Source organism: Furipterus horrens, unplaced genomic scaffold (assembly GCF_987537825.1).
Source record: "Furipterus horrens unplaced genomic scaffold, mFurHor1.1.pri manual_scaffold_5, whole genome shotgun sequence".
NCBI classification, from domain to species: domain Eukaryota; kingdom Metazoa; phylum Chordata; class Mammalia; order Chiroptera; family Furipteridae; genus Furipterus; species Furipterus horrens.
Window position 1 is genome coordinate 116,813,249 of NW_028327175.1, and position 25,111 is coordinate 116,838,359.

General features: G+C 54.4%; 4 protein-coding genes and 1 non-coding gene across 5 annotated transcripts; 1 reads left to right on the top strand and 4 right to left on the bottom strand.

Moving 5' to 3' along the window:
• Window positions 1-51: 51 nt before the first annotated feature.
• Window positions 52-2,080, bottom strand: TNFRSF12A (TNF receptor superfamily member 12A). Its single transcript, XM_090277158.1, has 4 exons — window positions 1,925-2,080; window positions 1,111-1,215; window positions 743-877; window positions 52-662 (listed from the first exon to the last, which is right to left on the bottom strand). The coding sequence occupies exons 1-4, from the start codon at window positions 2,010-2,012 to the stop codon at window positions 607-609; spliced, it is 384 nt and encodes a 127-aa protein (XP_090133284.1). The 5' UTR covers window positions 2,013-2,080; the 3' UTR covers window positions 52-606.
• A 259-nt stretch (window positions 2,081-2,339) lies between these two features.
• Window positions 2,340-2,503, bottom strand: LOC150009392 (U1 spliceosomal RNA). The gene has a single exon (XR_016511436.1). It is a non-coding gene; the product is annotated as a U1 spliceosomal RNA (small nuclear RNA).
• Window positions 2,504-2,628: 125 nt separating this feature from the next.
• CLDN6 (claudin 6) lies at window positions 2,629-5,467 on the top strand. Its single transcript, XM_090277157.1, has 2 exons — window positions 2,629-2,930; window positions 4,574-5,467. Exon 2 carries the CDS (start codon window positions 4,602-4,604, stop codon window positions 5,286-5,288), a length of 687 nt encoding a protein of 228 aa, XP_090133283.1. The 5' UTR covers window positions 2,629-2,930; window positions 4,574-4,601; the 3' UTR covers window positions 5,289-5,467.
• Window positions 5,468-6,425: 958 nt separating this feature from the next.
• On the bottom strand, window positions 6,426-7,549 carry CLDN9 (claudin 9). The gene has a single exon (XM_090279171.1). It carries the CDS (start codon window positions 7,527-7,529, stop codon window positions 6,876-6,878), a length of 654 nt encoding a protein of 217 aa, XP_090135297.1. The 5' UTR covers window positions 7,530-7,549; the 3' UTR covers window positions 6,426-6,875.
• A 10,008-nt stretch (window positions 7,550-17,557) lies between these two features.
• LOC150009395 (glycine-rich extracellular protein 1-like) lies at window positions 17,558-24,833 on the bottom strand. The gene is made up of 21 exons (XM_090277162.1): window positions 24,788-24,833; window positions 24,678-24,710; window positions 24,321-24,350; window positions 24,206-24,238; window positions 23,036-23,065; window positions 22,926-22,958; window positions 22,800-22,835; window positions 22,159-22,191; window positions 21,050-21,082; window positions 20,935-20,964; window positions 20,807-20,839; window positions 20,667-20,702; window positions 20,235-20,366; window positions 19,913-19,957; window positions 19,570-19,611; window positions 19,427-19,459; window positions 18,978-19,040; window positions 18,871-18,900; window positions 18,722-18,781; window positions 17,961-18,014; window positions 17,558-17,728 (listed from the first exon to the last, which is right to left on the bottom strand). Exons 4-21 carry the CDS (start codon window positions 24,222-24,224, stop codon window positions 17,703-17,705), a joined length of 768 nt encoding a protein of 255 aa, XP_090133288.1. The 5' UTR covers window positions 24,225-24,238; window positions 24,321-24,350; window positions 24,678-24,710; window positions 24,788-24,833; the 3' UTR covers window positions 17,558-17,702.
• Window positions 24,834-25,111: the final 278 nt, after the last annotated feature.

Below are 25,111 nucleotides of genomic sequence, written 5' to 3' on the forward strand. Positions count from 1 at the left end.
CCCTCCAGCTCTGGGAAGTCAGGCTGCGAAATCATGCCACTCTCCAATCCATTTAAAGTTAAAGATTCTTTTATTAATAAATTCTCCCATCCCTCTATACTTTCTCCCAAAAATAAATATCTCCCCCCTCTTTGAGAGTTGGGGGTGTAGTATCTCAGGGCCAGCCCCCATAGAGGGCCAGCCCCCTAGTGTTAGGAACAGGTCCCTAACCCTCCAGGCTGAGACCCCAGTGCTGGAATTTCAGCACATCTGAGTGGGTGGCGCATGTGTTTTGTCTGTCCCTCACTTCAGCCTGACCCCCAAACCATGGGGGTAGGAGACCCTTATGCAAATGTTGCACTTCTTAATGTCAGCTATCTGGTGTCTCCTTTTCTGTCCTGGAGCCAGAAGCCTGGGTCTCCTTTTCTGTCCTGGATCCAGATGCCTGGATCCAGTCCTCAGAGAAGTGATTCACCTGTCTCCAGTCCCTTGCACACCCCCAAGATTGGAGCAGCCTGGCTCTGGCTGTGTCTGGGAGGCAGGGGCTGGCTCTAAATGAATGAATGAATGAATGAATGAATGAATGAAGAGTGGGCACCGCCTCCTGCTGACCAGGGACAATCTTTGTCACTGGATCAGCGCCACACCAGGACAGGCCTCCCCACCGGTCTCCTCGATGGGGGCTGCAAGATAAGAAGAGGGATTGTCAAGAACTGGGGAGATACTCAGGAGTGATGGGGTGGGCGGGTCAGGGCACACTTACTGGTAAACTTTTCTCTCCTGCGGCATTGTCTCCAGACCAGGAAGCCAGAAAGCAGCCCCAGCACGAGTGCCAGACTCAGGGTGCCCCCCAAGATGGGCCACAGCAGCCCAAAAGAGGCTGAAGGGGCCCCAGCGCCTGGGGGTGGGACTCAAAGTCAGACCTCTACCCGTTGCGGACCAGTCCCACCCCCTAGATCTGACCCTCAAGCCTTTACCCCACCATGGTCCCTACCCGGATTGGAGCCCTTCCCTTCTGCTTCCCACTTAATTCCCCAAATCTGAAACTACCTGCTCCTCTCTCTACTCCAGCAACCCACCCCCCACCCCCGGTCTGGGGTCCGCTCTCCTCTGGCCCCGCCCTGCACTCACAGCCCAGGCAGAAGTCACTGTGCGGTCGGGCTGGACACGATGCGCAGTCCATGCACTTGTCGAGGTCCGCGCTCCAAGAGCTGCCACGAGAGCAGGGAGTGGTGCCTGAGGAAGGGACCGTGGGTCAGAGGCTGGGGGTGGGATGGGGCTATTCTAGGGGCTGAAGTCAGGGTCGGCCGGATCGTATAACGTGAGTCACCAGCGCCCTCCCGAATTCCTCACAGGTGACCCGCACGGCCTGACCAGGGCATGGCAGCGCGGGGTGCAGACGGACATAGCGCGGGCGGCTGGGGGTGGGGTGAGGTCTCTACAACCAACCCGCCCGCTCCCCCCCGCCGTCGGCGGGTGACTCATTCCTGGGCACCGGGCCGACCCCGATCTCTCCTCCCCCCCACATAGCTGGGCACTGAAGTCACCGGATGGAAGGGGGCACCACACATGGTATGGGGGCACGGACCCCCGTGCCTCTCGACACCGACCCCTGACCCCGGTCACTGGGACTGGGCAGACCAGGTACTGACCAAGCTGGGGGCATGTCCCATCACCGGACAAAGCGTCCGGACTTCAGACTTTCTCCACTTCCGAGTCCAAGTTGGACAGGCGGGAAACTGAGGCCGGGACTGGGGATGAAGCTCGGAGCGAGATAGGACTTCCTCTAGCCAGGGACCATGGTGTCTGGAAACTACCTTAGTCCCGATTCTATGCAACCCTAGTTGTTTCCGCCCCCTCCTCTAGTCCCCCAAAGCTGGCTCCCCGATCCCAAGCCGGGGACTCCCTGCCCTCACGCCCAGACCCAGCCTGGCGCCCCTCGTACCTGACACCGGCTCCCCGGCCGCAGCGCACAGCAGCGCCAGCCCGAGTCCAAGGAGCCGTAGCAGCGGGCGCAACAGGCTGTGAGCCATGGTGCGCGTCCCACGGCCGCTGCCATCTGAGACCGCCGCGAGTCTCTCGAACAGACAGCATCAGCCCGGTCCCCGCCCCCGCCTTCCGGGGCGGGCAACTCGCCGCGGCCCGCCCCTAGACGCCCCGCCCCGCCCCGCCAGGCCCGCTAAATTCAGTCCTTAGCTTTGCAAACAACATCCCTGTGCGCGAGCTGTGGGGACCTCGCAGGGACGCCCACTTAGCTGTCCTCTCGGTGCTCAGGTCCGAGAGGGGTGTGTGTGGGCGCGGAGAATCAGACACGAAACCACCGAAGGCAGAGATAACTGCAGCTTGCTTTTTTTCTTTTTTAGGGGAGAGCGCGAACGCAGTCCCCTACTACCACAAATTATGCAGTCGAGTTTCCCACATTTGGGGAAATCGCAGAGGTCAGCACATACAGAAAGCAATGGATAAGCCTCGTCCTGGGAAAACCACCTTCCTGATCATGGTATCTCCCCTGCCAGGTAAGTATAACTGCAGCTCTCTTAAGGACCCCAGGGGTATAATAACATAAGAGTAATAATAATGTGTCCTTTAATTTCTACGTTGGGACACAGTTACATAGTAAAACGTGTGCTTGACTCCATTTTGCAGAGTATGAAACTGAGGCTTGGGAAGGTGGCAGAGCCGAGACCCAAGTTCCGTTTGGCTCCATGCCCTGCGCCCTGACCCACTGCAGGCCCAGACGTCAGCCGCTGAAGTTCCCGCACCTGCACCCAGTCTCGAGAGCCCCGGACGGAGGAGGCTGGGATTCGCGCACCTGCAGTGGTCTGAAATGGGGTCTCTGCCCCTCCCCGGGGCGGTGGTCCAGTGACGTCACTGCCTCTTTAAGATCCCTCCTCCGCCCCATTCTCGCACTCAAGGCTCCTACGAATCTCTGCGGACTCCTTCCTTCTCAGGTGAGCCTGGGGACAGTGTCCGTATTGGGAAGGAGGAGGCGGATGCCTAGAGGAACGGGGTGCAGAGAATAGGCAGCATGGAGAACCTGGACTAATCTTCTGGCGATGGCCACCGGGGTCGGCGAGTCCCCGGCAGAGAACAGATCGGGTCCTTCGGCCCCTCTCCTCCCCTGGGACAAAGGCACTGAAACCCGGGCGCCCCTCCCCCACCTGCGCTGCTCTCTGGGTCGGACACCCCTCCCCCTCACCTGGGGGAACAGACCCTAGGCGGGCGCCGCCATTAAACTCTACCTGCGCGCCGCTCCCAGGCTGGTGGGGGACTGAGGACATCCACCTTCAGCATGGACTCCGAAGGAAAGTAGGGATCAGGAGTAAGAAGGAGCCCCCTTGGACCGAGTCATGCTTCTAGTGTGTGGAAAGGGAATGGGTCGAGGGCAGACCAGAGGCGCAGGGTGCCTAGGCTGGTGTGGCCCGGCTTTAACTCGGACAGAAGCCTGGAGGGAGTAGACAGGAGACCAGGACAAGAAAGGGCTGGCCCACCCCATCAGATCTCCCCTGAGGTCTTCAGCTCAGGCTCAGATTAAAAAGTGAATGGAGAACTTGCCCTCTGGCCACACTGCTGGACTGGTGCTAGGTTTAGGTCCTAGCCCTTTGCAGGACCTTTGGGCAATGGAGAACCATAAGAGGAACCTGAATAGAATTGATCTGGTGGAGACCTCCAACACTGAGTGGGGTGGCTCCTGTAGAGGAGCTGGTTCACTGGATAGACCCCAATGATCTTAGCACCTCTTAGGGAAGTTGTATCTTGAGAGTATCACATTTGGGGCAAAAATAAACAAAAATGTCCCCGACCTTGGGGGTATGTTTTGTGGCCCCAAAAAGAGGGCAGAAGAGTGGGACCCAGAAAGGCAGCCAATGGCCCTAGGGAAGGAAGTGCTTTTGGGTGAGAGTCTTTTTTTTTTTCTTCCTCATCTCTCCTGTCCCTTTAGAGATTGGCTGGGGCTGGGCTGGGCTAGGCTAGGTCAGGCCAAGTGTCGACTTCTGAGCCATCCAGAACACAAGATCTTTAAGATCAAACTAGTAACCACCTGCCTAAGGTATGGAACCATGTTGGGGTGAGGGGTTTGGACATTCCTATTGGGTGATGGGAGAAAGCTTGGATCTCTAATCTTGGTGGTTTAGAGATTGTAATGTAATAGCTAGAGCCAGCCTCCCTTCTGTGCCGCCTGTGAAAAACACCTACAGACTTTGCTCTGTCGTTTCATCCCCTTTTCGTCACTTTGCTATTTGATTAAAAATCTACCCATAGTGGCTGAAGCCAGGCATTAACAGTTGCTTAGGCGTTATATTATCTTTCATTTGTACTTAAAACAGCCAGTACCAGGGGGCTTATTTATTCACTATTGTAAGCCCATGCCTGTCACATAACTAGGGAAAAAGAAATAAATGGTAAAGCATTAATGTTTATTTTGCCCATGAGAAAATGAGGCTCAGGGACAGGACATGGCATCCCAACTCCCAGGGTTTATATTCTTGGTGTTCTGTGTGGCTATGGCCGTGGCACATGGCATCAGGGTTAGCACTCGTTGGGAATGAGGGATCTGGGCCAGCTAGTCTTAACATTACTCTGTTCTGTCCCTCAGTGCAGCTTCTTTCAACCTCAACCGCGTCATGGCCTCTGCTGGTCTGCAAATACTGGGAATTGTCCTGACACTGCTGGGCTGGGTGAATGCTCTGGTGTCCTGCGCCCTGCCCCTGTGGAAGGTGACCGCCTTCATCGGTAACAGCATTGTGGTGGCCCAGGTGGTGTGGGAGGGACTGTGGATGTCCTGTGTGGTGCAGAGCACGGGCCAGATGCAGTGCAAGGTGTACGACTCAATGCTGGCGCTGCCCCAGGACCTGCAGGCTGCCCGAGCCCTCTGCGTCATCACCCTCCTCATTGTTCTGGTGGGTCTGCTGATCTACCTCGCTGGGGCCAAGTGCACCACCTGTGTGGAGGACAAGGAGTCCAAGGCCCATCTGGTGCTCACCTCTGGAATCATCTTTGTCATCTCAGGGGTCCTGACCCTCATCCCCATCTGCTGGACAGCACATTCCATCATTCAGGACTTCTACAACCCCCTGGTGGCAGAGGCCCAAAAGCGGGAGCTGGGGGCCTCCCTCTACCTGGGCTGGGCGGGTTCTGGCCTATTGTTGCTGGGTGGGGGCCTGCTGTGCTACACCTGCCCCTCTGGGGGGTCTCGGGGCTCCAGCCACTACCTGGCCCGATACTCAGCATCCGCTCCACGTGCCAACTCTCAGGGGCCCTCCGACTACCCCACCAAGAATTACAACTACCCCACCAAGAATTATGTCTGAGCCCTGGCTGGTGTGGCTCAGAAATTGAGCGCTGGCCTGCAAACCAAAGGATTGCCAGTTCCATTCCCAGTCAGGACACATGCGTGGGTTGCGGGCCAGGTCCCCAGTTGGGGGGTGCGTGAGAGGCAATCACAATTGATGTTTCTCTGCCTCTCTTTCTCCCTTCCCCTCTCTCTAAAAATAAATAAATAAATAAAAATCTTTTTAAAAAAAAGGATTATGTCTGATGTGGTAGGAGAATGGGGCCTCCCTTAACAATGAAGCCTGCCCCCTGAGCTGGAATCTACAAAATGCATGACAACTTCTGGGTTGCTTTTGTTTTTCCTTTTTATTGGGGGAGGAGGGTATTTTTCTTTTAATCCATTTGCTAAACATTGAACCAAGAAGAAACTTGGACTCCCACCTGGGCTCTGCTTCTGGCATTTCTCATCTTTGGATGATGAAACCAGGGAGGCAACACTAAAGAGTTTCTGGATATTTTTCCACCTTGGACATTCCCATCTGGGAGTCCGGCCTGGAGCTGTGTCCCCTGGTCTGGCTGCTTGCTGGCCAGGTGCTTTGTGACAAGATGCTTTGATGATCTGTTCCCAAGAATTCCTGCTGTTGTGGCAGGGCCCCCCTGGGCTTGCAGGGATGAGCCCCTTCTTGCTAGTCAGGCCTCTGGAACCCCAGGGGCTCTTGAGCCTCAAGTACCCTTGAGAAGAGCAGGTGATAAGTTACCAAAAAACACCTACCTCCAAAGATTCTGACCTCTGGCTCTTCCATCCTCATCCCAGACTTGCTTCCCAGCCATGCTGTAGAACCCTGGCCTTCTCAGCTCTAGGCCCTGAACACTTCTGCCATGCCACACCCACACTCACCAATTTTTGCTTTGTTACTTGCCACTGGTGTTGCTGGGGGGCTGTTGAGTTCTAGCCTGGTGTGAGGTGAACATGAGCACTGTCCTTCGTTGCCTTCCCACCACCGCCACCCACCACCACCCACTTTCACCCCCACCCCATCCCTCCCCTTGGCATGGCCTGAGTGAGGTTACCCATAGGACAGGAGCACACCTTGGCCTGAAAGTCCTGGGGAGGCCACCTGGTCTTCCCCGTCCAATCACAGATCAAGGCAGCCAGAGGTACAAATACTCTTTATTCTGGGAACTCCTGTTGGGGCTGGGGAGTGGGCTGGACCTTCAGGCCTGGAGGAGACTGGCTTCTCCCAAGGGTCTGGCCTGGGTCTTTGAATGTAGGTAGGTGGTGGCCAGGCTGGAAGGGACCAGCTCGAGGGCAGGCAGAGTATGATCCTCTGCTTGTTTGAGCCAAGAAGCTACTGCCCATTGGGTGAGGCCCAGGTTCCAGGGGAAGGCGAGGAGGGCCAGCCTAGGATGTGGGCAGCAGAAGAAAGCAATTGGTTTTGTGAGTCGGGCAGGCCAGGAGGTAGGGACCCCGTTGAGGAGGGTATGGACTCAGCCAGGCCTGGCTGCAGCTCCCGGAAAGTGGGTTTTGCCTGGGGGAAGGAGTTGATGGTAGAAGGCAGGGGTTAGAGAAGACATCCAGCACAAAGTCAAGGCTGAGCAGTGGGCTTCCGGATATGTCCTTCACGTCACACGTAGTCCCTCTTGTCCACCCCAGAGGTGCCTGAGCGGGAGGGGATGGAATAGCCCAGCCTGGGTCCTCGGGGCCGATCGATCTGGGGCGGGGGGCAGGTGCAGCAGAGGAGGCCACCGCCCAGCATGAGCAGGGCAGATGCTGCCCAGCCCAGGTAGAGGGAGGCCCCCAGCTCCCGCTTGAGGGCCTCAGCCACCAGGGGGTTGTAGAAGTCCTGGATAATGGCGTGGGCTGTCCAGCAGACTGGGATGAGAACCAGGATGCCTGAGAGGAGGAGGATGACCCCGGCGGTGAGCACGATGCGGGCTTTGGCACCTTCATCCTCCACGCAGGTGGTGCACTGGGCGCCGGTAATGGCCACTAGCAGGCCAAGCAAGGCCAGCAGGAGAGCGACAACACAGAGGGCTCTGGCAGCCTGCAGGTCCTGGGGCAGCGCCAGCATTGAGTCGTACACCTTGCACTGCATCTGCCCTGTGCTCTGCACCACACAGGACATCCACAGTCCCTCCCACACCACCTGGGCCACCACGATGCTGTTACCGATGAAGGCGGTCACCTTCCACAGGGGCAGAGTGCAGGACACCAGCGTCCCCAGCCAGCCCAGCACGGCCAGGGTCATGCCCAGGAGTTCTAGGCCAGCTGTAGCCATCTGCCCCCTCAGTTACGTCTTCTCAACTCTTGGTGGCCCGGTTAACTGAGGAGTGGGTCAGATGCTGACAAGTAAGTTTCTTGGTGCCAGCCAGGAACGGGCAGTCAGTGTCCTCAATCCAGGATAGTCCTCACATTTGTGGGCCTCTTGCAAGGCAGCTCCTCGCTCGGTGCCTCTCACAAGTGTGTCTCTGGTCCCCGACAAACACAAAATCTCACAGTCCTTCTCAGCTGAGTAGCTGGTATCCCCTCAAGACACCCGATGCCCATCAGTTGCCCAGTGGCTGCTTCTCCTGCCACCCTGCAGTCACGTCCCAACCACTGCCTGTCTGACCAGCTACACAGAACCTACCCTCCAACCCACCTTCAGGCTGGAGAGCGTCCTCCCGTCCCTTCAGGCTGGCGCAGGTTCACGCTGAGCAGTATAACCTTGCCGGATGCCACCTGGGGACTGCCAGCTCCTGGCAGCAGGCACGGGGGTTTTAAGGCAGAGGCAGGGGAGGAGCAGCCAGGCCAAGACTGGGGAGGCTAGTGCTACAGGGAGGAGGCGGGGCTGGGAGGGGAGTGGGGATCTCAAAGTTGGCAGGGAGGGCATACCGTGACCAGGAAGGAACAGGGGATGAAAGAAGAACATCTATGCCTGTGGGAACCCAGGGACAAAGGAATGGTGAGACTGAGGATCATCTTGGGAGAACAAATGTAACTGGCAAAAGACAGAGAAGTGGGGGAGTTGGGGGGCTCAGCACCCCCTTCCTGACCCTCCTCCACACCACCCCCGCCATCCTTGCTCTCCCTGGCCTCGTTCATTTCTTGATGATGCAAACATACCCCAGCTTTCCCAGTATCGCGCACCCCCACCCGCCCAAACCCCGCCACTAGGACTCTCCGTAATTCGATCTGTCTCCGGTCTCAGCCCAGGGGCCCTAGCGGCTCCCGAGGGAGGGACCCCGCCCGCACTGTTTCCTAGGCGACAGGTGCCTGGCGCCTAGCTCAGGTGGCATCGTCCAGGCAACGGCCTAGAAAACCACCCCCTCAGGTATACCTCAGCTCAGGTATGCCCTCTCCACCCCCTCCACTGAAACTGGGGGCCAAGCTGAGTTGCTGTTAGTCTCTAGAGGCCAGAGGATAAAGAGCCTGTTGTGGAAGTGGGGGAGGAGCACTCTTGGGGCAGGAGTGAAAGGGTAAGGAGCTACTACTCCTGCCCGTGGGGAGTGAGTGAGCACTCTGGAAGAGACACCACAGAGGAAGGCAACAGGAGCTAGGCCCATGTGACTCAGGTTTCCCTGAGCCCTGCTTCATGGTCCTCAGGAAAGACCCTTACTTCAAGATCCCTCAGAGACCCATGTTGCCCCTTGTGGGAAGCAGGCTGGGAGTCACACAGACCATAGCTGAAATCCTGCCCCCACCACCCCAGGACAGATAATAAAAGGTCAAGTTCCTTAACCTTCTTGAGTCAAAGATCTCTTTGAGAAACCTCCTGAGACCCACAAACATGAGCCCTTCATTTTAGGGGAAGGGTCATGAACTTCCTCAAGCCCCTCCCTGGGTGTTAAGAACTGAGAATTATTGTGTGAAAAATGACGGAGCTGATGAAAATTCCACTTTCCAGGGTGATTGGGGGGGCTCTCAAAGGCAGCCCTCCCCTGGGAGAACCTCTCACCTCCATGCCTCCTGAGCAAGACCAGAGGCCTGACTGCCCTGGGAGGAGGTGTCCCTCAACAGGTGCTCAGGAGGGCTGGGAAGACCCCCCACACACACCTGGTCACTGCACCTCTCTACAATCCTGGGCAAGGGGAGGGTGCTTGGTGCTTCCTCACCTACAACAATGGGCCTTTATTTATAAATGATTCTAACTTCAGGTTGGTGCATTGCTATGAGAATGGGTTTTAGGATATTGTAAGAGAGGTTTATATTTTCAGCAGATTTGCAACAGGGTGGTTGACCCCAAAAGCTTGAGAACTCATCCCCCTAAAATGGGGAGACTGAGGCCAGAGCTACTCAGTGGGTCTTCAAGTGGACAGGGCCATGGGGCAGTGCTGTCCAGTATGTGGGGCTGACCTGGTGGACCCTGGACGTCTGAGGACTGCGAGGGGAGTGCTGGTGACAGCAGGCTGTGATGGGCACAGAGAATCTTGGGGTGAGTTTGTTCAGTTCTTCCGGTCCCCGAGGCCTCACATTGCATGGGGAGAGAGGGTGGCTGAGAAGAAGGGCAAATTGAAGCAAGTCTTCAGTGGGCTCCCTCTACAGTGTGCAGGGCTGCCAGGAATCCAGCTCCACAGGTTTGGGTAGGTGTCAGGCACACTCAGCAAGCCCAGGTCCCTGGAAGGAGTCCCTCTGACCTGCCCACAAGGCCTCCCATTCTGGGCAGCCCCAGCACAGGGTCTTTTATAGCCCCCAGGCCCAGAGCAGTCTGCCTCTTGTCTTGGTCATAAGGTGACCAACTCATCCTGATCTGCCTGGTTTGAGGACAGAGTCCTGCATCCTGGGGAAACTAGGAAGTTGGTTGGCCTGCATTCAGACCTTACTTCCAGAGCCCGTCATTTCCATAGGCAGCTCTGCTGCTCTAACCCCCCCCCCCCCCCGCCACGTTGTCATGGGGCTTTGTCAGGTGCGGCATATACCAGGTAATCCTAGTGCTCCAAGAAGGAGGACCCTAATTTTTTTTAGATCTCAGTTCTTTGGCCCCCAAATCTCTACACTCAAGGAGGGGAAGACCCACACTGCTAGGAGCTGGTCAGCCAACATGGAAGGTGGGTGCTCAAAGGATGAAGACACCCTCCCCATTTATCCCCCACCTCCAGAGACCAATCCCTGCCACAGGTGCCTCCAGGGTGGCCAGGTGGCTTCAGCTCCTCCCACTTGTCACCCACTCTTCCCCCTCTTTGATAAGGTGCCTGCCTAGAAGGAGAGTGAAAATGGGAAAATTCGTTGGAAAACTAGGGGAGGTCTGAAGGGCATTGTTGGAGGAGCTACCCACTGGGAGTGAGTGGAGGGCAAGGGGGAGTTCGGAGAGGACGGATTCCCAGGGCATCTAGGCAAGAGTGCACTTCCTGCCCTCAGCCCTCCTTGGAAAGAGGCCAGGAGGCCCCAAGCCCTCTCAGAGTTCCCCTGCTACACCTGGACTCAGTTGGATCTAGAAATTGAAGGGTTACAGTTGGAGCCTGAAGCAGGGACTGAGATGGGGCTGGAATGCCATTGATATAGAGAGTCAGAACACCCACTGAGGTTAGCATCTCAAGAGCACTTTAACACTTTCTTTCAAATCTCTACCCCCTTCTGCCTCTGCCCTGGAAAGAGGTGGTATTCCCCACCAAGCTTCTTAGAGAGGGAACCCAGGCAGGGGTCAGCCTTGCCCTCCACCAGCCCCTTCAGGGAGTGGGTCTATAAGTGGGTTTGGAGACTACACAGCCCCAAGGGCATCACCTACTGGGTAGGCGCCTGAGGCCCCAGTGTTATAGGTAGAAAAACCAGTCCAGGTTTCTGAACCAAAAGGTGTGGATCAAACCTTGAGGGTCCCATAAGAATTCTCACCGGTTTTACAACCCTCATTTTACAGATATGGAAACACGCTAAGGAAATGTAGCCTAAGTGTACATGTGTGAAACGGGACAAACCTGATGCCACCCAGACCCTGACTCCAAAGCCGGCTCCTTGCCCAGCCTATGGCGGGGATGGGTAAGCCGGGCCTCCCAGTGCCTTTCTCTGAAATAGCACAGCAGGGCAGCCCAATGGCTAAGCCTCACACATGCCACCCCACCTGCATCCCGCCTCAGAGCCAGCTATCCCCTTCTTCCCCCAACTTCTAGGGATCCCTGTGCTGGGGATGGGGAGTCTCTGCAGAGAGCCACATCTGGATCTGATTCCACAAGAAACCACATTCCACACTGGCTCACTTGCCATGTCTGTGTCCCTGATACAGAGAGCACTGGTGCTTGCTCACCACCTGCAGCAGGCAGCTTACTGGACTCTGGGTCAGACCTGATGTCAACCCCAACCCAGGGCCTCACTAGGCAAGTCATAGCTGCCCTAATCTCAGGTGCCTCCTGGCTATCCAAGTAGGGAGAATTCTGCCCTGCTTATCTCCAGTCACCAAAGGTATTTGACCAGACTGCCAGTCCCTCATACTCCTTGGGAATCACTATAGGTATTGACAAGCTATTTTGTCAAGAGCAAAATGGCAGTTTGACTTGTAAACCTGGGCAGACTCCATCAATTGGGTAGCAATTAACTTTATTGTCAGCTTTCAACCAGCAGTAATTATCTAGGTTGAGTTTTGAGGGTGGGGTTGTTCCCTCAATGTTGTCCTTTTTTAAAAAATTTAAAAATATATGTTTATTTTTTTAAAGGTTTTATTTATTTATTTTTAGAGAAGAGGGGAAGGGAGGGAGAAAGAGGAGAGAAACATCCATGTGTGAGAGAAACATCAATTGATTGCCTCTTGCACACCCTCAACTGGGGGCCTGGCCCACAACTCAGGCATGTGCCCTGATAGGGAATCAAACCAGCAACGTTTTGGTTCACAGGCCAGCACTCAGTCCACTGAGCTACACAAGCCAGGGCAAATATATATGTTTATTGATTTAAGAAGGAGAGAGAAACATCGATTGGTTGCCTCCCATATATACCTCAACAGGGGATCGAACCTACAACCTAAGCATGTGCCCTGATCAGGAATTGAACCCCAACCCTTCAGTACAGGACAATGCTCCAACTAACTGAGCCACCCCACCCCGGCCAGGGCACAATGTTGTATGTTGCCTTCTTGAAAGATACACATTGTTTTGCCCTTCCTGTTTACTGTCTGAGCTTTAGCTGAGGAGAGGAGGACTACAGGACCTAAAGAGGGTAGAGGAAGCAGCAGACCAGCAGGAATGAGAATTCAGCCATAATTCAACAGAAAGGAAAAGACCATCACTCTATTTTTTCTTTTTCCTCTACCAGTGAAAGATTTATCAAGGTACTAGTGCCTTAGGCTCCTGTCTGGGGTACTCCAAGGGCATCCAAGGCTCCATGTAGGCAAGGGATAGAGCCTAAAACACAGTACGGGAAGCTGGGAAGACAACTCAGGAAGTGGGCCAGCCCCAAAGGGGAAAGGATACTACCTACATGGATTGGATTGTGGCCCCCAGTGCTGGGTGGCCTTAAGCCCTAGAACTTGTGAGTGTGGCTTTATTTGAAACAAGGGTCTTTGCAGATGTAATTAAGTAAAAAATTTCAAGATGAGATCATTCTGGATTTAGGGTGGGTCCTATATCCCATGACAGGTGTCATCAGAAAATAAAATAGAGGGAGATTTGAGACACAGACATAGGAGAGGGCCATGTAAAGACAGAGGCAGGGACTGAAGTGATTTGGCCACAAGCTAAGGAACGCCAGGAGCCATCAGAAACTGAATGAGGCAAGAAAGGATCTTCCCCTAGAGCCTCGGTAGGGACAGCCCTGCGATATCTTGATTTTGGACTTCTGGCTTCCAGAGCTAGGAAAGAATAAATTTCTGTTGTTTTAAGGCACCCAGCATGTGGTGATTTGCTACAGTAGTCATAGGAATCTCATACACTGCCTTTCTTGCAGGTAGGTCCCAGGATCTAAGAGGTTCTCCAAGGTCAAGATGGCTTCCTGATACTGCTCCTGAGCTGCTACAGAAGAGCCCATTGAGGTAGGGTGTCTGCCTGGTTACTTGAGCCCAAGCCACCTGAGTAACAAAGAGAACTTTATTCTGAGTTGTAGCATGCTGGGCAGAAACTGGGAGGGCAGGTGAGGATGGGGAAAGAACATGGGCTTCCTCTCATGACTCACTGCGGGAGCTATCCTGTCCTGTGGGGATGACTTCACAGCTCTTTCTCCGTGGCCCAGTATCGATTGTTCAACACTGCGCCCAGTCCCTTAGGACCCCTGAATCTATTTCAGTTGAAAGTATGACTTAAGGCTTAGAAGGCAGGATCAAGTTTCCAAGAAGCCATATAAACCGAAGTGGAGGAGGGCCTTGGCGATGGCATCCGAACCCTTTATTTTATAAGAGAAAATGAGGCAGTGCCCTCGGTGGTCCCCTGGATCTATCTCTTGCTTCATAGTGTTTGGATGAAACAGACCCAGGGACTCCCCTTCTTCCAGGCTCCAACCGCCCTCCAATGTGTTTTTTTTCCTCCAAGCATTTTTTAAAATATTGACTTGAGAGAGAGGAAGGAGAAACATCAATTTGTTATTCCACTTATTTACACATTCATTTGTTAATTCTTGTATGTGTCCTGATGGAGGCTCAAACCCACAACCTTGTCATATTGGGATGATGCTCTAACCAACTGAGCTACCCAGCCATGGTTCCTCCAACCTCTTTTCCAGTCACCACCTTCAGAACTACCTTAGCCATCCTCAGCTTCCTGGAACAACCAACAGAGTTTTTTGTTTGTTTGTTTTTCACCTTAACTTCTTATTGCTGAACAACCATGAGTTCCCAAACTTATCGAATGATACCGCCCAGATGGAGACTGCCATGAACTGCTTAGTGAACCCGAATGTTTAGGTCTCCTACAGCTACCTGTCTGATCTTCTATTTTGACCTCAAAGATGTGGCTCTGGAGGTCATGGGCCACTTCTTCCACGAGTTGGCCGAGAAGCTCAAGGGAGCCGACTGTCTACTAAAGATACAAAACCAGCGCAGTGGCCAAGTACTCTTCTAGGACATGCTGAAGCCTTCCCAAGATGAGTGGGGTAAAACTCAAGATCCCATGGTTAGGGAGAAGGACCTGAACCAGGCCCTTTTGAATCCGCACGCTCTGGGTTCTACCCGCATGGACTGTCATCTTTGTGACTTTCTGGAGAACCACTTTTTGGATGAGAAGGTGAAACCCATCAAGAAGATGGGCGACCAGCTGACTAAACTCAGCAGGCTGACCAACCTCAGCAGGCTGACCAGCCCCAAAGCTGGGCTGGGCGAGGATCTCCTCGGCTCACTCTCAAGCATGAGTAGGAGCTTTTGGAGCTCAGAGGCCTTTGACCGGACCCTTTGCATTCCTGTGACGTCTGGCTTTTGCCTAGCCTCTCCCTGAAACCACAAGGCACCCATCCTTTTAACTACCCTAGAGCCCCTCCCATGCATTGGACCAAATGAAAACAATAGCTTTTCACAGCAAAAAAAAAAAGGGGGGGGGATGAAATTTGGGGGGTACCTTAGTTAAAATATTTTAAACTTGTTTTCATTTCCTCAAGCCAAGGTGCTCTTGGCCCTGGAGCCCCACCCGCCCTGATCACCAGCCAGCTTATCAGCACAGGGGATGAGTTACATTCTCAAATAACCAGACAAGAGGCTTGCTGTAAGGCAGGAGGAGAAAATGGAATAAATGAATTTATTTTCAGACTTACTGCTTTCTCCCCCAAACCTGGGCTTCTCCCCTGGCAACCTCCCTCTTCCCCAGGCCGGGTTCTGACCCACGCCTTCTAGATCTGCCCGTGGGGAAGGCGGCGAGGAGCACAGCCCTGTGTCCAGGGTGGGCTGCCTACCCACACGTCCGCAGAAGGGCCTGGCTATCAAAAAGGCGGCAACAGGAAGAATTGAGGTGGTGGCAGCGGCGACGGCAGGGGAGGTGAGAAAGGGGGCAGTGGCCAGGGGTCGTAGGGCGCAGGCGGCGCCAGTAGGCTGAAGGACGAGGGGCGTGCGGGCAGCGGCGGCAGTGGTTCTGGGGGCGTCTCGGCTATGAGCGGCGGGCGGCCGCGCGCGCCCACAGGCCCGGGAGTTGCGGCGATCGCGGTCTCCGGCAGCGGCGGCAGTGGTAGGTGCCCTGGCAGCGGCGCGGGTGCCGGCAGGCGCGGCAAGTCTTGCAAGGCGAGAGCAGCGGCAGGCGGCGCGGGCGCGCAAACGTCGGGCGGTAGGTCGGGCAGTGCCAGGTAGGCGCCGGGGCCCCAGGGTGCCAGCGGCTCGGGCCGCAGTGGGAGCGCGGGCAGCGGAGGCAGCTCGGCCAGGGCGAGCGCGGAAGACGGCGGTTGCTCGGATCTCAGACCAGGAGGCAGGCCGGGTAGTGGCGGGTGCGGCAAGGTCGGCGTGGGCGGCCGGGTTAGCGATAGCGACGCGCGGCCCCGGCCCAGCCGCGAGTGGGCGCGGTCGCGGACGAGCCGCGGGTGCGACCGGGAGCGGGGGAGCCGCGCTGCCAGCTTGGTCGTTACCGTCGCCACCGTCACTACCGCTGCCGGTGTGCCACGGTTCAGTTCGAACCGTCAGTCGGAACCCCATCCCTTCCGCCAGAGGCCCGGCGGCGTACGGCGGAACGCCGGACCAATCGCAACCCCGCCCCTCGACGTTCCAGCCAATCAAGAGCAAGTAGGCAGCCGACCTGTGCGTCTCCCTCGCCGCCTGGCGCGAGCTCCCCCCCTGGTAGCCAATCAAAGGCAACAGCGCTTTTCGTCTTCGGCCCCAGCCAATCACTGTGTTCCCCGGGGCCGCAGCTTCCACCGCCTACTATCCTAGAGACCCGGTGCTTCATACGCACGGTGGGCGCCCCCACCTGGCAGAAGGTCCACTGAGCCGCTGTAAACCCCTCAGGCACCCTGCCCCGGCCTCCTGCGGCGGCCAACAAGGCGAATGTGTGACTGCCCCCTTTTTGGGTTTGCCCTTAGTGATTCCTGACTGAAGTGCCTGCATGTGGGTCAAGATCTACGCAGATTCCCATTCAGTTATATTATAGAAAAGATAGAACGATATTAATTCAAAAGCAAAGCACGACGTGTAGCATATGTTAACGATGCCAAGAATAGTTAAAAAAGACAGATGAGTAGAATTATTTAAAAAGGAATGGTCAATCTATTTAAAATCGGAATACAGAAACCTTTATTATAACAATATTATAATATTTCTAGGTGTATTAGGAAGGTATCATCCTCTACCCTCACTGAGATCGTCTGCTCGATGGCCCCTGTGCCCAGATGTTGGCTCCTAATCCTTTCTAGGTTGCGGGTTTGGGACCTCGTCCAGGTATATACGATCCCTAGTCTGGGCACTTACACTTACGAGCAGCAACCAGTATATGCTTCTCTCTTGTATTGATGTTTCTCTCTCCCTTTCTCTCTAAAAGCAATGAAAATAATGTCCTCTAGTGAGCCTTAAAAAACAAAACAAAACAAAAAAACAAAAACAAAAGCTTCATCAAGTTGCAAGAGGTGTGGGTTTGGAAAACTCAGAACACAAAGGCTTATAGAGATTGATACTGGGACTGGCCAGGCTCTGGGTCAAAGTTCAGAATAGTGGGTCAATCCCCAGTTGTGCAACCTCCATTCCAGACTCAGTTTAGGAGAGTAATTTGCTTCTGCATTTCTGGGTGAGTAAATTTTTAATCATGAGATGAGAAAATAAAGTGATCCAGTAGCACTGATACTGATAGTGGATTAGTAACCGGCTTTTGAAGATGTTTGAAAACATTCAGTAATATGAGATATCAAATGTCTGATTTATTCATTTCCAGGAGTGTTTAGGAAGACGTTACCCCCAACCCTCCATTAAGAGATCAAGGAGATTATGTATGTAATTGTTTGAAATGCCTAAGGGAGTGGAATTAATCAGGCCTGTAAGGAATGTAAAATATTGGGGGAGTTGTCAACCTGTTAAATTTATAATCTAATTGAACATTTAATCAAAGAATGTGCAAGGAAGTTTTACATCCAAATTATAAGATTAATCAGTACACTAACATCCAGAAGCAAATGTAAAGACCTAAGGAAAATGAGATTTTAGTTTAATAACTCAAATAAATTGATTATAAATTAATACACAAATAATGTGCAAGTCCCTTAACTTGGATGTACTCCTCCAGTAGATTGTTACCAAGTGATGCATGCCCTCTCTCCAAGGGCAAGACTGAATCTGTTCTGTTCCATGGTCTCTAACTTCAGAACAAAGCCCCTGGCACACAGCTACACTGTTTGTAGAATGAATGAATGAATGAATGAATGAGGTGCAGGTGGAGACTATAGGCCCAGGTGGTCCTAACCCCAGGCAGCCAACACCCACCCCCCAACCCCTGCCATAACACACAGAGGCAAACAGTGAAGCACATCGCCTTTATTAATACTTCCAGCTCGCAGGAGACCCTAGGCCAGAGACCAAGCCCAGGAGTCTGGCTGTCCTTGCCAAGCAGACCAGGCTCTGGTACAGAGGTGCTCAAGATGGGCAGTGGATCAGCTCAGGTGCTCAGCATTCCCCAAGAGGACAATGATCTGGGAAGAGGCAGAGCAGGGACCTGCTGAAATACCCCCTTCTCACCTATTGGGGGAAACTGAGCCCTCTCCCTCCTCTGGTCTCTGAGGTCAGTCACTGAGCAGAAACCTACATGTGGTCTGAGAGCCTACTATTTCTCCCAAGGCCTGGGACATCCCCAAGTATAGCCTGAAGGGGTGGCAATGGTGTCACTGGTAGAGTGAGGGACAGGGTCCCTGTGCTCCCTCTCACCTCCATAGCTATTTTCCAGCAGGCTGCCTCTGCCTCTCTTCACCTCAGGGCCCCCTAAGGTACAGACAGACAAGCCAGTACAGACAGACAAGCCAGGGGACCTAGGTCACAGAACTTCTGAGTGTTCCTGCTCCCCCAGCCTCACCCTAGGCCTTGGGAGACCCCCACTCACCGAAGGGCCCGGGGCCCAGCTCTGGCCTCAGCCGCCCATAAGGCCCTGGGAGGGAGGATCGAAGGTGGGAACACCGAGACCCCAATATCCCTTGTTCTGATCTGTCACCTCCCCATCTTAGTCCAGGTTCCAGGCTCATGGTCAGGGCGCCCTGCTCTACCTGTCTCTCCTCCAGTCCCATCCATTCCTGTTCCCCTCACACTCACTCCTTCCATGAATGTTCCTCCCATCTCTGCAGGACTATGAAGTGTTCCTGAGCCCAGGACCCAGTTCCCTAAAGCCACCTCTCATCCTCCTTGCATTGTTCTATCACACACCCCATTAACTGGCTGGCTTGTGACCCCTGTATATGTGCCTCTGGCCCCATATCAGGTTTCAAAGAAGCTCCCCCAAGACTGGAGGGAGGGGTCGGGAGAGTATGTCAGAGCCTCTTCTGACTACAGAAGGAAAGCCAGCATGGGAATGCCTGCCCACTGGACATGGACATCCAGGATGCCCCCAGTCCTCTCTGAGGCCCCTCCACCCACTTGGCCTGGTCCCAACAGCCCTCGACAGGATTCACTCTGCTCCCTGAACTCTCATTTCTTACCATTTCCTTCAGAGGCTGGAGCTGCGACTTTGGTGTACACCAGGGCTTCCTCGCCATACCCTGCAAGAGATCCATGTGATTCATTACTACCCATCCTCTGGATGTCCCTTCCCTTATCCCTTGCACTATGTCCCCAGGGTCCAACTCACCATTCCTAAAGCCATTGGCTCCAGGGAATCCTGGAGGAGAAAGGTCAGTCATGAGCAGCCTCTAAGCCTAGAGCCCCCCAACCCTCCCCAACCCCAACCCCAGGCACCTGGCTGCAGGAGGACCTCAGGTAAAACCCCAGCTCCTAGACCACCATTTTCGTAACTAAAACCTGCAGGAGAGAGATTGGAGAGTAGCTGGGGTAGTGAGTGGCAGACAGCATTGGGGAAGCCAGCTCATGAAGAGACAGACAGACTGACTCAGAGGCCATTTAGAGAGGGCCACTCACATTCCCCCACCCTCAGCAAGCTAACATTGCACAACCTTCTGGAAGCCTCCCCTGACTTCTCTCTGGGCGGCTTCCTTTTCCACCTGGCCTCAGTCTGTCACTCTACCCTCACCTGAGGTAATGGCCATAATTATAGCCCAGTGCATAGTTACTATGCACTGGGTGAATAAGGAAAGAGACAGATAGACGTGACAAAGATAGTAACAAGGAGGGCGTGCCGTGAGGGAAGAGCTAGCTCATGCCCAAGATGAGGGCGCTGGGGGGCTCACCAACTTTCTGAGGTTTGAGACCATCACCAAAGCCTGGGGAGAGGAAACAGGGGTCAGAGACTGGGGGGTTGGGGGATCAGAAATAGTCAATATAGGGAATATGGAATGGAAGGAAGAAGAATTTAGACAAAGGGCCTCCTCACCTAGTTCTGCTCCTGGTCGATAGCCATTTGAAGGGTGGTACCCTGCAAGGAGAATAGAGATCAATGGAGAGGACCCAGACTTTCCCAGGTATGGGCCTTCAGGACTTTGAGGAGGAAGAAGGGATTTTCTCTATTCACAGGGAAAGGAATCAGAAGAAATGAGTTTAGAAAGCAGCAAGAGAGAGGACTGGAAGAAAAAAAAAAAAAAAGAAAGTAGCAAGAGAGAGGGAGGGTAGATTCGGGAGGGATCTTCCAGGCCTGAACAGCTGAGGAAGCCTGGGAATAAGGGTGCTAGGAGAGTGACCCTGATCTGGTGTGGGGACAGAGGCAGACAGATCCATACCTGCTTTCTGAGATTTCAGTCCCCACTGGATGGCTGGTGTTGGTGCTAGGAAGAAAGCCAAGGGATAGGAGTGAACCCAGGGTCAGGCAGGTTGGGACTGCTACAGTCTGCCATGGGGGCAGGGGCTTGAGGGAATTGTCATGTTGGGGGTCACAGGGGGTTCAGGGCCAGAGTTCAGGCTTTTCTTCAGCTGGCTCACAACAAGCCTCAATCTCAGCTGAAGAATGGGCATGGAGGCTTCTGAGCAGCCCAGCCAGGCCCAGGCCCTCCTGGGACCAGGTACCCTCCCCTCCACCTCATTTGCCTCACACTCCACACTGACCTGGGAACTTGCCATTCTGCACTGGAGGCGGGGGCTGGGATTTCAGGCCCCAGCTACCCGCTTTATCAGAAGGGCCTCCTGGAGTGGGAAGCCTGGGGAGAAGCAATGGAGGGAGCTTCCCATTGCAGGGACCTAGATTGGAGAAGGGAGAGGGCAGTGAGCCCAGACCAGCGCCTACCCCAGTGGCCCTCCTAGCCTTGGCCTGGTCAATTCACCAGCCTGCAGCAGCTTCTAAGGCAGACAGAGCTTCCAGAAGGGGGACACTGGCCAGGTCAGAAAAAGTCCGGTTTCAGTAGGTCACAACCTGTTCTGGGGACCAGATGACCTAGCCACCTGACATGGTTCCTGCTATTTGCCCACCCAGTCCAAGGGCCTTCCAGCAACATCCCTCCCACCTCACTTGTGCCCACCCCCCAACCCCTGGGGCCTCACCTAGCTGGACCCCCAGCCCATTTCCATTGCCATATCCTGGATAGAAAAAGCAGAGATGTGAGAGGTTGTATTTGGGGGCAGGTCCTGGAAGGAGAGGCAGGAGAAGGTACAGAACAGGAATAGGGCATTCTCTCACTTGCCTGGCTTCTGAGGTTTCACACCCCCTCCCAAACCTGTAGGAGAAACATAGAGACAGCTCCAGAAGGGGACAGGCCCTCCCTGGGAGTGAGCCCTCTCTCCCAGATACTGAGACCCTCATTGTACCCACCTGGAGGGTGCCCATTCCCTGGTGTGTATCCTGGGAGGAAGAGCAGGAATGAGGGCTGGGGCTGGGGTGGGGGAGACTTCAGGTGGAGGTGGGAGACAGGCAGGGATTGGCTCACCTGGCTTTGGAGGGCTCATGCCCCCTCCTAGTCCTGGGGAGAGACAGATAGAGGCTGAGTGACAGCGGGATTCCACTCTTCCCCTTCTCATCAGGACCCAACTCTTTATCCCATGGTGCCACCTCTTCCCCCAAGCCCTACCTCCCTCACCTGGCTGGGCCCTTCACTAGCTCCCAGCCCATTCCTGTAAACTGGGGAGATAGGCTGGGGATTGTGAGGGAAAAGGTATGGAGAGAATAGAAACTTTCTAGGGGTAGAGAGGTGTGGGGGGTCCAATTCTGACACCAATTTCAATTCTGGCTGTTTTCCAATACCACCAAGCAATTTTCAGATACCAGCTGGGTGTCCTGGAATTTAATTCAATTCTGACACTATCTCCCTGGAGACAGATCCCACAGGTTAAGGGCTCAGTCCCACAATACTGTGCCCTCCTCGCACTTCAGGTACCAATTGTCAGTCCAGGTTGTCACCTATGCTTCTGAGCAGCCATCTCTATAAATCAGTTTCCCTATGGCCATACCACCCTGAATGTGCCTGATCTCATCTACAAATCAGTTTCCCATGACACCCTCTTTGGGTTCACTTAATTTTCTAGAGTGGCTCCCAGAAATGAGGAAAACAGTTCACTTACGAGATCATAGGTCTATTATAAAAGGATACAACTCAGAAACTGCCAGATGAACAAGATGCATAGGATGAGGTATATGGGAAGGCCTGTGGAGCCTTCATGCTTTAGCCCACCACTCTCTCTTCACCTCCCAACCCTGTCCTTTGGGTGTTTATGGAGGCTTCATTACACAAACAAGATTGATTAAGGCATTGGCCACTGGTGATTGAACTCTATCTCCAGCATCACCCCCTCCCAAAGGTTGCAAACCTCCAATCATAAGATGGGTTCCCCTGGCAACCATCTCCTACCTTTAGGTGACTTAGGGGCTTTCCAAAAGTCACCTCATTAACACAACAAAAGAATCTTTATCACTCCCAGCACTTAGGAAATTCCAAAGCTTTTAGGAGCCATCTCTGTGCCAGGAATGGGAGGAAGATCAAATATGTATGTCTTATTGAAAATCATGATATCACAGTAGGGGTAGAGAGAAAGGGTTTACCTGGCTTCTGAGGTTTCATGCCCTCAGCAATGCCTAGAGAAGAGATGGGAGCAGGTAAGGGACCCATTACCTACCCATTGGGGCTCTCCTCCAGAACCTGGCATCTGGCTCCCCAGGGCCAACTCCACTACCTGTCCACTCCACTACCTAGTCCATGGCCTATGGGAACTGCAGGGTCTATGGGGACAGGAAAGGGTGAGGCAGAAGGAGGCTAGAAGCTGGGGTGCCTTTTCTCCCAGTTTAGGAACTAGAAGCCCTGGGGCCTCCTCCACCTTATGCCAACTCCAAGTTCTCCAAGTCTGGTAGGAGCCCATGAGGGGTCTGGGTGAAAACCAACCCCCTCCATGGGCCCCCTACTCTCCTTCTTTCCATCTTCTCTCAACCCCTCAGTACCTACTTGCTCTGTAGCCATTCTGAGCTGGGGACCAGTGGGGTAGGAAGAAAGAACACGAGGTTTGGGACCCTAGCTAAGGTGGGGCAAAGGCCAGCATGGGTTCCTTCAAAGCTGAGCCAGAACCAGTAATCACGGAGGCTGTCCCCAGCCTCTTTTAAGCATTCAGCAACCCTGCCCTCAAAAGTCTGGAGGGAGGTGGGAGAGAATACCAGATACACACTCCCACCCCAGACCCCACCAGTCTCACCTGGCTGGGCTCCCAGCCTGTTCCCAGTCCAAAACCCTGCAGGGACATATGAAAGTGGGGTGTGAGTGGGGTGCAGGGAGCTCCGAGTTTTGGAGAGATGGAGAGACAGGCAGGGGTGAGGCTTACCTGGCTTTGGGGGTATCACACCAGGTCCAAAGCCTGAGGAAGAGACAGGCAGTAGGTGAGGGACTCTGGTCACATCCCTACACCTCCCCAGAACCCTGTTCCACTCCTACCTGGTCCGTAGCCATTTTTAGCTGCAGGACCTGTGGGGAGAAGCAGGGAAATGATAAAGCTGGCCGTGAGGCTGAGGGACTGAGGCCAGCATTGGGGCTCCCTTGGTCTTGCCTTCCACTCCTCTCCCCATGGTCCTTCATGCCCCTGACACCCTTCACTCCTGAGGCAGGTAGTGCCCCTCCTCTCAGAGTCATGCACAGATCCCCACTCAGTGTATTTAGTGTTGAGGGAGGTGGTGAAAGAAAGAGGCCTGAGGGAGATGAGGAGAGACAGGATGGCTGTCTTCTCACCTGGCCTAGGGTTTCATACCCCTTTCTAGGCCTGGGAAGGCAGAGAGGCTAACAAAGGCTCCACCAGGCTTCTCCCAACCCCCAGACATGGAGCCTTTGTCCCCCTGGTTCCCTGTGCCTCCCAGCTCTTGCTTCTCTCCTCCCTCCCAGGCCCTCAGGACCCAGGTCCAGCTGCCCTCACATAGCTGGGTTCCCAGTCTGTTTCCATTACCATATCCTGGGGAGGAAAAGCAGGGGTGGGCATGAGGGGCAGTATGTAGGGACAGTACAGAGTCAGGAAGCCTCGGACATGAGATGAGGTGCAAGGGGTCTCTCCTTTCAACTGGTTTCTTTTTCTTTTTTTAATTTTTATTTATTGATTTTTCTTTTTTAGAGAGAGAGAGATATTTATTTGTTGTTCCACTTTTTTATGCATTCATTGGTTGCTTCTTGTATGTGCCCTGACCAGGGTTCAAACCTGCAACCTTGGTGTGTCAGAACAACGCTCTAACCAACTGACCTACCTGGCCGGAGCCTCCCACAACCTGGTTTCAGAGGGTTTTTTTGTCTTTTCTTTTCTTTTCCTCCAACCCCCCCCCCCATCACCATTTATCCCCTCTATACTCTTTTGCCTCCTCCCACCACCCACCCCTGCTATCACCACACTGAGGTTTCACTCCCCTCCTAGGCCATAGGTCAACCCTCCGACTCCTCACTACTGGGTACCTAGCTCTCTGCCCCCCTGGCCTCTGCCCCAGTTCCTAACCCTCCCCTCTCCCTCTAAGAAGCCTGGGCTTCTGCCCCAGAGAAAGCCCAGCTGGAGACACAAGGAAGTCTGAATAGGGGGTACTATGGCTTCAGAGGGTAAATGAATAGAAGCAAGACTCCAGCAGGACTCACCTGGCTTCTGGGGCTTCATGCCCCTCCCAAATCCTGAAGAAGATTTGAGAGCAGGTGAGAGACTTGGGAGCCCCCTCTCAGGGCCTCCACAGGTTCCTACCCACTCTATTCCTACCTGCTCCATATCCATTCTGGGTTGCTGGGCCTGGGGGAAGGGAAAATGAGCTGAAGGAACTGGGGTTCTGGCTGAAGTGGAGGTGAAGATCCCCCTTCTTGGACCAAGGTGGTGTCCTAGAGGTGTCCTCCCAGTGCCCCCTTGATTATTCACCAATCCTGCCCCTCCAAGGCCTGGGAGGGAGGCAGGAGAAGACACCCAGACACAGACCCCATCCCCCAGCCTTACCTGGCTGGGCTCCAAGCCCAAGCCCATTCCCTAGTCCTGGGGGTACAGATCCAGGTGGAGGTGTAAATAAGGGAAGGGGAGCTCACGGTTTGGGAGAGGTTGAGAGAAACAGGCAAGGGTGAGGCTCACCTGGCTTCTGGGGTTTCAAACCTACTCCAAAGCCTGGTGGAGAGACAGGGAGCAGGTAAGGGACCTGAGCCCCATCCCTGGGCCTCCCCAGAAACCCAGGATGCCCCTACCTGGTCCATAGCCATTTTGAGCTGCAGGACCTGGTGGAAGGAGAGAGGGGCTCTGGGTACTGGCCTCTCTCTGAGGCTCCACCCTAAGCCTGGCCACTATAGCTCACACCCCAGACCGCGACCTATCCAGCTGGGTCCTAGACTTCCCCCTGGTGTCCAGTCTCCCTCCAGAGCCTGAATGTCATACCTCCTTGCCTGGATCCACCTGGTGGAGTGTCACTATCAGCCATGTCAACCAGTCAGAAAGGTGAATTCCTTGATGCCTCCTTCCCCTTACCAGCCACGTGCTGTCATCTTTAGCTCCTGCCCCCATAGCCTCCCATT

Excerpts from the sequence above, each read along its gene's own strand:
- TNFRSF12A (XM_090277158.1), bottom strand. The coding sequence starts at position 2,012 with ATGGCTCACAGCCTGTTGCGCCCGCTGCTACGGCTCCTTGGACTCGGG. Across the intron at positions 1,216-1,924 it reads GGCCGGGGAGCCGGTGTCAG|GCACCACTCCCTGCTCTCGT; the intron begins GTACGAGGGGCG and ends TCCCTTCCTCAG. Across the intron at positions 663-742 it reads CAGGAGAGAAAAGTTTACCA|CCCCCATCGAGGAGACCGGT; the intron begins GTAAGTGTGCCC and ends CTTATCTTGCAG.
- LOC150009395 (XM_090277162.1), bottom strand. Across the intron at positions 22,192-22,799 it reads CAGGCTGGGAGCCCAGCCAG|GCATTGCTGAGGGCATGAAA; the intron begins GTGAGACTGGTG and ends TCTCTTCTCTAG. Across the intron at positions 20,840-20,934 it reads AGGGAATGGGCACCCTCCAG|GTTTGGGAGGGGGTGTGAAA; the intron begins GTGGGTACAATG and ends TTTCTCCTACAG.
- CLDN6 (XM_090277157.1), top strand. The coding sequence starts at position 4,602 with ATGGCCTCTGCTGGTCTGCAAATACTGGGAATTGTCCTGACACTGCTG.
- CLDN9 (XM_090279171.1), bottom strand. The coding sequence starts at position 7,529 with ATGGCTACAGCTGGCCTAGAACTCCTGGGCATGACCCTGGCCGTGCTG.